This window comes from Eptatretus burgeri, chromosome 9 (genome assembly GCF_056783735.1).
Source record: "Eptatretus burgeri isolate ZD-2024b chromosome 9, Ebu_testis_v1, whole genome shotgun sequence".
In the NCBI taxonomy this organism is placed as follows: domain Eukaryota; kingdom Metazoa; phylum Chordata; class Myxini; order Myxiniformes; family Myxinidae; genus Eptatretus; species Eptatretus burgeri.
Window position 1 is genome coordinate 10,933,622 of NC_140969.1, and position 10,062 is coordinate 10,943,683.

Genomic DNA, 10,062 nt, shown 5'->3' on the forward strand with positions numbered 1-10,062 from the left:
GCCGCGGGGTTTTGTCCCTGGGGCATTTCCGTTGTATGACGCCGGCTCACTTGGTGCTCATTGAATGGTGAGAACACTGATTGATATATAATACTGATTTATTTTGCGGTGATTAGTTGCGCGTGTGTACCTTACTGCTTGTACTCCATACTGCGTTTGTATTCCCTGGTGTGCCCGTAGAAGCGGCTTCAATCAAATGGAATAAAGCCTAAACTCTGAAGGTTCTTCTCTCGTCTTCATTTCAACAACCTCTCCAACAAGGTGTGAAAACTTCGAGGATAAAACTAAATGTTTAAAGGAGGAAACCTTGAGGTTTCTAAAACCACCAGTTTGTAATTTCACCTGCGTGTCGGCATGATGGGGTGAAGGAATGAGTGAAGGAATGAATGAGGAATGAGTGAAATTAACGTTCGAAATACCAAAATGTTCATCCTGACTCGGCCTCCATCAGCTTCCAGCGGAGGAACAAATAAACACTCACAGAATAATTCCCGCCTGAAGTATCTGAAGAGATTCACGTTTTCAACAGTGACGTCACGTTTTGACGTAATAAATGATGGAAGCAATCGTGAAGGTGAACAACAAACAACAACAGCGAAGTGTGCGGGGGGGGGGGGGTGGTGTTATGGTGTCTGTGACGTGTGAATTCCTCTGTGACGTCACATTTCATATGCAAACGACCAACGTCGAGCCAAAAGCTTTTATTCCAGAGAACTTCAGGATCGACAAGAGTGTTCAGTGGAGAACGTTCATATAAAATCTCGACAAGTGTTCTGTACCTGGAGTACCTGGATTTAAATATCTCGACAGGTGTCCTGGTTAAATCTGTGAGTACGAATCTTATTTACTCTCTTGTTTGTTCGGCTGTGATTTTAGCGAATGTGAACTCCATTGTGTGTTTGTGAGTACGATATCTCAGAAGGTGATGGACGGGTTCGGACGGACCTTGGTGGACAGGTTGGGTGTGGAACAAGGACCATTTCACACAGCAGCGACTCCTTTTGTAGAATGTTTTCTTGATAATTGTGACGTCATAAGTCACGTGGGGTGGCAGCCATGTTGAAAAACAGAAAAACTTTGCTCCTCTGTTTGCATCTCTGAAACTGCACCGAGGAAAAAAATTCAAACTCGGCACACAGCAAGTACTCGTCTTCAGGAATGAGGGTGATTTTTTATGTCACAGGTGCCTTAATTATGACGTCATAATTGCAAATGCAGAATGCTCCATCTGATGAGTTTAAAAAATTTTTCAGGGTCGTCTCGGAACAAAATGGGACACAGAAAAAATGATTGATGATGTCATCGGTCACGTGATTCAGGAGCCCTATTGTTTTTGTTTTTTTTAAACCTTCAAAAATATTCTCTGAAATGGATGAACAGATCGAGGTGAAACTTTACACGTGTGACCGCCTATCCATGAGTAACAAAAGGATCACACATGTGATATCATCGGTCATGTGGTTTGGCAGCCATATTGGATTTACCCGAAAAACAATAAAAATATTCTTCTCAAGAACAGTTGCACAAATCGAGGAAAAACTTCACACAAACGTTCCGCAAACCTTGGGGATACGAGGGTTTTCACAAGTAATTGGCGTCACATGGTCTGGCAGCCATTTTGGATTGAGGGAAAATCTTAAATTATTTCTCTTGAACCAATCGATCAATCGAAGTGAAACTTCACATTTATGATGTCGGAGTGATGAGGAATAGAGATTTTAAATTTCAATCCGATCGGACTCGTCCCCAGACATTTATTTATTGGATCTGTGTTCTTTTTTATTTGTTTTTAATAAGATTCACTTGGCTGTGCTTGGATGTGTTTGAGGGAAGAGGAGGAGCAGCTGAAATGTAAATCCTATCCAGGTTCCTCCTGAGGACGTCATCTTTGCTTTTTCCTTGTTTCACACAAACACCACACAAAACAACACAAACACCACACAAAAACAAGTTCTGGCGAGAGTCTGCAATGTCTGATTTTCTTGTTTTCTGTCGTATTTCGATCCGTGACAGCAGACGGAGATTGTTTGTCGTTGTTCACGTTTCGTGTTCATCTCTTATTGAGGTTGATAACTTTGGTGTGTGTGTGTGTGTGTGTGTGTGTGTGTGTGTGTGTGTGTGTGTGTGTGTGTGTGTGTGTGTGTGTGTGTGTGTGTGTCTGTGTGTGTGTGTGTGTTGGTGTGTGCTTCGTTATTGTTGATAATGATTGTGACATCATCAGCCTGCCTTCTTGCTCTGTCTTGGAGGGAAATGCTGTGTGGAGAACCGTTGGTTCATGTGTGCACACCTGTTTGTGACTGTTCACGTTTTATTGAAAACCAATCACTCACATTGCTCGGTGGGAAACCTAAGGTGACTTTGCCTAACATGACTGTGATCAATGAAGACCCGAATACGTTAAAGTATCAATGATAATGATGAACCTCACACTGAATTTCAACCCATCTCCCCCAAATGATTTGCAGGTCGAGGAAATATGGTGAGGAAACGTGATCAGACAGCTTGGATGATGGATGGTGCAACTGGCACAACCACCACAACCACCCCAACCGCCATGCATGCTGGAGACCTTCAGAAAACGAAGGAAACTTCAACAGCAGCAACAACCTTTCATGAAAACCACATGGCTTCACCAAGGAGAAAAACCTTGTTCAAGAGGTTTATGAACAACATGAAGGGGTTGCTGTGTGTAAATCACAATCACACAACTGAAGAAAGTGGAGATGAAAAGATGAATAAACCGAAGAAGAATAAGAAGATTAAGAAGAAGAAGACCCATTTTTGGGAGAAGGTAAATCCCTTGTCCCACCAATTGTGCAAACCTGAAGGTGATGATGTCATTTTGGAGAATCACTTGTAGAGGGTTCTTCAACAACATGTGAAATTGATCAAAGGTCACAAGTTTGTTTTTTAAGAGTTTTTTTTATTCACTTCATTTCTGATAATCATGAAACAGAGTAGACCGTGCACAATGTTATCTTGAAAAAATTTCCCTCTGTTTAATGCAGTGATGATATTTATTGTCATATGTTCCAGCGACGACGGCACAACATGAAAATGTCTCAGGAGAGTGAGTGTCTTGAGGAGCTTCATGTTCAGACTGAACAGCTCACCATGGACCTTCAACCAATGAGCAGAGCAGTGTTCTTCATGGAGCAGGACACTGAGCTCCATGCAAAGCATCGCAACGAGCAGCACCATATGTTCCTGCAGGAGATTGAGTGTCTTGAGGAGCTGAATGTTCAGACTGAACAGCTGAACACGGACCTTCAACCAACGAGCAGAGCGGTGTTCTTCATGGAGCAGGATACTGAGCTCCATGAAAAGCATCGCCAGGAGCAGCACCATGTGGTCCAGCAGGAGAGAGTGTGTCTTGCAGAGCTTCATGTTCAGACTGAACAGCTCACCACGGACCTTCAACCAATGAGCAGAGCGGTGTTCTTCATGGAGCAGGACACTGAGCTCCATGCAAAGCATCGCCGGGAGCAGCACCATGTGGTCCAGCAGGAGAGTGAGTGTCTTGAGGAGCTTCATGTTCAGACTGAACAGCTCACCACGGACCTTCAACCAATGAGCAGAGCGGTGTTCTTCATGGAGCAGGACACTGAGCTCCGTGCAAAGCATCACCAGGAGCAGCACCATGTGGTCCAGCAGGAGATTGAGTGTCTTGAGGAGCTTCATGTTCAGACTGAACAGCTCACCACGGACCTTCAACCAACGAGCAGAGCGGTGTTCTTCATGGAGCTGGACACTGAGCTCCATGCAAAGCATCACCAGGAGCAGCACCATGTGGTTCAGCAGGAGATTGAGTGTCTTGAGGAGCTTCATGTTCAGACTGAACAGCTCACCACAGCCTTTCAACCAACGAGCAGAGCGGTGTTCTTCATGGAGCAGGATACTGAGCTCCGTGCAAAGCATCACCTGGAGCAGCACCATGTGGTTCAGCAGGAGATTGAGTGTCTTGAGGAGCTTCATGTTCAGACTGAACAGCTCACCACGGACCTTCAACCAACGAACAGAGCGGTGTTCTTCATGGAGCAGGACACTGAGCGACATGCAAAGCATCACCAGGAGCAGCACCATGTGCTCGAGCAGGTGAGCAAGTTGTGGGATTCTGGTCACACCTGAGTGATCAGAAAAGACACTTTCCCTTTGCTCCATATTCCGTGACAGACATGTGCATTATTCATTCATCTGCATGTCCTGTGTGTCACGTGATTTGACAGGAACAACTCCTGAGGAGGAAACAAGATGAGGAACACGTTCATTCTGTGAATCATTTTCTGCATCAAAATGCAATGGAGGACATAGAGGAGCACAATGAAAAGCTTGCGGTAATGAGGGGAATAGTAGATTGGCTTAAAGAGGGGCAGGGCGGACTCAGTAAGACAGTCCAGGCAGTTAGTTCCTGATGATAATTGAAATGTGAATCAAATTTAATGCGTCCTTGTGCACCACATTGAGATTAGTTATGCTACAATGTGGTCGGGGAAATCATGTTGCATGTTCGTTTGTCTTCTCTTTCTTCCCGATATTCCCAAAATTCTTTTTCAGGTTAAAGCCTTCAATAAACGGAACCAAGAGCAGATGTTTCATATTATCGAGCTTGAGCAACATTTGCAGGAGGTTCTGCAGACAAACGAGGATGAGAGTGAGGGTGAGGAGCTCTTCGAGAACCTTCCGATGAACCCGATCGAGCGTGCAAGAAAACAGGATTGTCCATCTTTTCATCAGGTGAGCATCCTTATGATCTCGGGGGGCGAGCCAATATTACTCATTGATAATGTATGTCCTGTGTGTCATGTGATTTTCACAGGGACAGCTCCTGAAAAGGAAGGTAAACGAAGAAGAAGTTCATTTCCTGAATTATTGTCTGCAGCAAAACACAGATGAGGACGAACAGCAGCACAATGTAACGTTTGCTGCAACAAACGGAATGTCTGAGTGGCTGAAGGAGTGGCAAGAGCGGGTCACGAAGGCAATCCAGGAGATTAGTTCCTGATGATCATTTAAATCAGAATCAAAATGAACGTGTCCTCGTGGACCAGGTTGAGATGCGATATGGCAGAGGGAAATGCTATTGCCTGTTCGTTTGTATCATATACTTTGTCTCCTCTTTATTCTTTTAATTCATTTTCAGGTCAAGGACGTCAAGAGGCTGTACCAAACGCAGTCTTCACGTGTTGTTGAGCCCGAACGTTTGCAGGAGTCTCTGCAGTCAAGCGAGGGCGAGGGTGAGCTATCGGAGAACCATTTGATGACCCCGACCAGAAGTGCAGGAAAACAGGATTGTCCTCCTTTTGAGCAGGTGAATATTCTTAAGATGTCGGGGGCTCATCATTATTCTGAGTGATCTGAACAAATTACTGGGTTATTTCTCTGAAATAATCTCAGAGTGGGTCCCGGTGTCCGGCCGTCCATCCGTGAGCATTTGACTACAACATCCTCTCCTCACAAACTACCCAACTGATGTGGACCAAATTTGGAACAATGCATCAGGACAGTAAGGTCTCATAGGGTTGTGCTTCCCTTCCAGATCTGTCCATTGAAAGGGGGTGAAAGGTGGGTTTGCCCGAAATATTGGAATTTTATTCAAAAATCTTCGCAGAAACCGAAAACAGGATACAGACCAAAATGTCTGTGCGGCATCGTGACCATGCCCCAACCTTAAGTTGTGCTCCCAATGACCGTAGCAATTCAGGAAAGGGGGCCATGCCCCTTCCCCCTAATCCGTCATTTTCACTCTGCCTGTTCGGGAAATAACCATCAATCTCCACAAGACTATTTTTTTGTGCATGGAACTTCGACAAGTGGAATTGCTTCATCTGTTTGATAGATGTGATCACAGCACACTTGTTTTTTTCTCCTTTATTTTTGCCTGTCTGTCACTGTGCCAAGATCCCAGGTAGTGACAGTCATGTTTGCTCACAGAGTTTCACCTCAACATGATCATTCTGTTCAATAACAGAAAAACTTTGACATTGGGTTAAGTCCCGGTTTCAGACACGATGTAAAATTACAAATACTTGATGCACTGACGTGTTCCCAACTCGGGATGTGTTTTGCAGGTGAAGTACCTGAATAGAAACGTGCACAATGACAGGAAACGCAATCATCTTCGGATGCAGAATACGATGATAATATTACCTCCCATAAAGAGGGAGAGGATTGTGAAGGAGAGCTTCAGAGGACAACGGCCCAAAAGATTGTTTGAAGCAGCAGGGCGTGGAGCAGCACAAGAACAAAAGACTCATCGAAACACACGAAAGCATGAAGAGCCGCTCTTGAAAGTTGTGCTCCTGCGGCAGCAGAGATTAGCCTGGGAAAGAGGAATCATTGAAAATGATCTGAGAATACGGTAAGTTACACATTCCTTCAATCACTGGACCGAGCGAGTATCCTGGTAAATCTCTTGACACGATGTTACAATGTCTGCTTTCTCTGACTGTCGTTGTTTCCATTCCAGCAGGTTAGTTCTTGATGATAGTTTGATTCAAAATTAGAATAAAACAAAACGTTCTTGTGTCCTTGAAGACTATGGTTCTGGAACTTGGAATGGGAGACATATTATGGAACATATTCATTTCATCTTTAGGAGAAAGAATTTGTATTCACGAGTCCTTTCAAAATTTTTTCAAAGAATAAACACTGATAACAAAAATCAGTGTCCACTTGTACCATGAAAATAGTACAAAAGTGGTTGGGGAAGAATTGGACTGCAGTGTCACCCACCGGACGAGGAACATGCCTTCCATGGCTTCAGCGACACTGCGTACTCACACTCTTCCCCACGAGTGTAGTTTTGTGGTTGCTGTTGGCTAATACGAGCTAATCTGCCTCACATCAAGCGTTCCACTACACCCTCAGCTTCCTGAATTGCCACAAACAGTCCAAGCTCGATGGGTGTTTTTTAGGAGACACAGTCTCCTTTTTGGATGGCCATTCGCTCCCGAAGGGAGCTCATGCACCCTTTTTTCAGTTGTTTTTAGTCCTGCAACAGTGTCAGTCTGTCCCCACTCGCAAGCCAGTAAGGGGTGTTGGTTTCGTCACCGACAACTCCACAGGAAGAATTTTCAGATGAATGATCACTGGATAAGTTGCTGGTGTCATTAAGAACAGAAACAATCCATAATCTGTAAAAGTTAGAGTTAATAAAGCCTGCATCGGACAGGGATTGACATATGGAAGTGAAACATTGACAATGCCCACATTGATGAAAACCAAGTGAAAGGTAACAGGTTCGTGTCCCTCCCAATTACAATTCATTTGTGGAAGGTCTCAGGCATGATCGAAGATGTAAAAAGAATGGGAAGAACAGAGATGACAATGGTATGATTGAATGGATTGTCTCTGAAAGAAAGAATGCGAAGTTCAGAAATCAGGAAGATATTTTAAAAAATCAATACGAGTGAAACAACAACAAGGAAGTCCAACACTGGTGGAGGCCATTCAGCCCATCATGCCTGCGTGAACACCACACCAACCCAGAATCTTGGAAAGAAAATGGAAAAAAAAAAAGTTAAATCAATGAAAGTACAAAAAAAAGTTTTTTTGTTGTTGTTGTTGTTGTAATTATTACTACTTATTTATTTTCTTTCCCTCGGAGAGGGGGCATGGGCTTGGTTAAAAACACACATCAACCACACAACCCCCCTTCACAAGAACCCCACCAACAGCACTCCGTACACAATCACCCATCAATACTCAAACTTGCTAAAAGTCTTATCAACATCCCCATACCCCTCCACCTCCATAACTTCCAGGAACCTGTCTAATTCTAACTTAAACTTATCTAATATTTCTGCTGCCACCACCTTTCCAGGGAGACCATTCCATGCATTAACGACTCTCTGAGTGAAAGTCCTCTGCTTTACTACCATCTTAACTCTCCTCTTCTTTACTCTCAGGCGATGGCACCTGGTTCTGTCACTGTCTCCTCTGTTGAATAATTCATCTGCACTTATTTTATCTCTGCCTTTCATTATCTTAAACATCTCCATCATATCTCCTCGCAACCGTCTCCTTTCTCGTGAATAAAGCCCTGTCTCCTTCAACCCCTCCTCACAGCTGAGTTTGGCTCGGCCCGGAATCAATCTAGTAGCCCTACGCTGAACCTTCTCTTTGGCGTCTATGTCCTTCCGGAACTGTGGTGACCACAACTGCACACAATATTCTGGATGTGGCCTCACTACATTCCTGTACAATGTTATCACCACCTCTTTTGACTTGTAATAGATTCCCCTCCTTCGACAGCCAAAAAACCTATTTCCTTCGCCTGCAGCTGCCTGGGACTGTGCTGCCTGCTTACCACCCGTATCGATTACCACCCCCAGATCCTTCTCCTGTGTGACGAGAAATTAACTGAAGAATAACTTTCGAAGAGAGGACTTGGTTGGTTTGGTCATGTGCCACGAAGCTCCGCTGATGAAGCTGTACAGAGAGCAATAAAGCTCGTGGTCGAAAGAAGAAAGGACATCCACAAAACCACATGGATTGGAAATGTCAAGAAAGAAATGGAATATTTGGATTTGCACGACATTGATGCAATGGATAGATTTGTATGGAGGAATGCCATCATTCATACAATCCCCTGGACAACGGGGAAAATTGTCAAAAAACGTTTGTTGTTGTTGTTGTTGCTGATAGCAGTTGTTCTGCATCTGAAAATTAATTGATGGAATAAAGCAATTGAGGAGGAGAAAAAGTGTTTTGCCAAAATGAACGATGTTGACAGCCATTGTGATTGTATCACAATGAAAGGGCTTTTGGATAAGTAAATTGTGTAAATGGCAAATCACTCCCTGGAAAAGTCAGGTGGACAGCTGGACCCATGCCCGTGTTATTTTCTTTCTGAAATTTTTGCTCCAACTCTGTAAACCCCAGCAATAATTATAGAAACCTGACAGAAAATGTTTAAACATCAAAATGATGACAGGGAAACCGAAATACGGTATTTAATGTTGATGACTTCATGCACTGACATCTTGTCTGCTTTGAACGTCTCTTCCAGGTGGAGCAGCTGAAAAAAATGTCCTGCAGTGGAAGGAGAGACAATTAAATTATATGAAGCTTGAGGAGGAGAGGATGAGACATTTAATCTGTTCATATGTTTGATGTGATCACATTGGTTGTTGTCCGTATTTTCTGTTAATAAATGAATAAACCTGATGGAGATTGTTGCTCGTCGATATGCTGGAGTTAATGGCACCATCTCTCAATGATGAAGAATTAATGAAAAAAATAATAATAATTCTGCACCTGTTTTGACTGCACCTGTTTGAACTCGTTATCTGCATAAAAGACAGCTGTCCACACTCAATCAATCAGACTCCAACCTCTCCACAATGGGCAAGACCAGAGAGCTGTTTAAGGACATCAGGGACAAAATTGTAGACTTGCACAAGGCTGGGATGGGCTGCAGGAGAATAGGCAAGCAGCTTGGTGAGAAGGCAACAACTGTTGGCACAATTATTAGAAAATGTAAGAAGTTCAAGAAAGCAGTCAATCTCCCTCGGTCTGGGGCTCCATGCAAGATCTCACCTCATGGAGCCTCAATGATCATGAGAAAGGTGAAGGATCAGCCCAGAACTACACGGCAAGACCTGCTCAATGACCTGAAGAGAGCTGGGACCACAGTATCAAAGAAAGCCAGAAGTACCACACTACGCCGTCATGGATTATAATCCTGCAGCGCACGCAAGGTCCCTCTGCTCAAGCCAGCGCATGTCCAGGCCCGTCTGAAGTTTGCCAATGACCATCTGGATGATCCAGAGGAGGAATGGGAGAAGGTCATGTGGCCTGATGAGACCAAAATAGAGCTTTTTGGTTTAAACTCCACTCGCCGTGTTTGGAGGAAGAAGAAGGATGAGTGCAACCCCAAAAACACCATCCCAACCATGAAGCATGGAGGTGGAAACATCATTCCTTGGGGATGCTTTTCTGCAAAGGGGACAGGACGACTGCACCGTATTGAGGGGAGGATGGATGGGGCCATGTATCGCGAGATCTTGGCCAACAACCTCCTTCCCTCAACAAGAGCATTGAAGATGGGGCGTGGCTGGG

The 10,062-nt window shown here is 44.2% G+C and overlaps 1 protein-coding gene across 1 annotated transcript; it reads left to right on the forward strand.

The window, feature by feature from the left end:
- Positions 1-4,815: 4,815 nt before the first annotated feature.
- Positions 4,816-9,330, forward strand: LOC147019523 (uncharacterized). Its single transcript, XM_085896692.1, has 3 exons — positions 4,816-5,308; positions 6,069-6,358; positions 9,011-9,330. The coding sequence occupies exons 1-3, from the start codon at positions 5,075-5,077 to the stop codon at positions 9,021-9,023; spliced, it is 537 nt and encodes a 178-aa protein (XP_085752818.1). The 5' UTR covers positions 4,816-5,074; the 3' UTR covers positions 9,024-9,330.
- Positions 9,331-10,062: the final 732 nt, after the last annotated feature.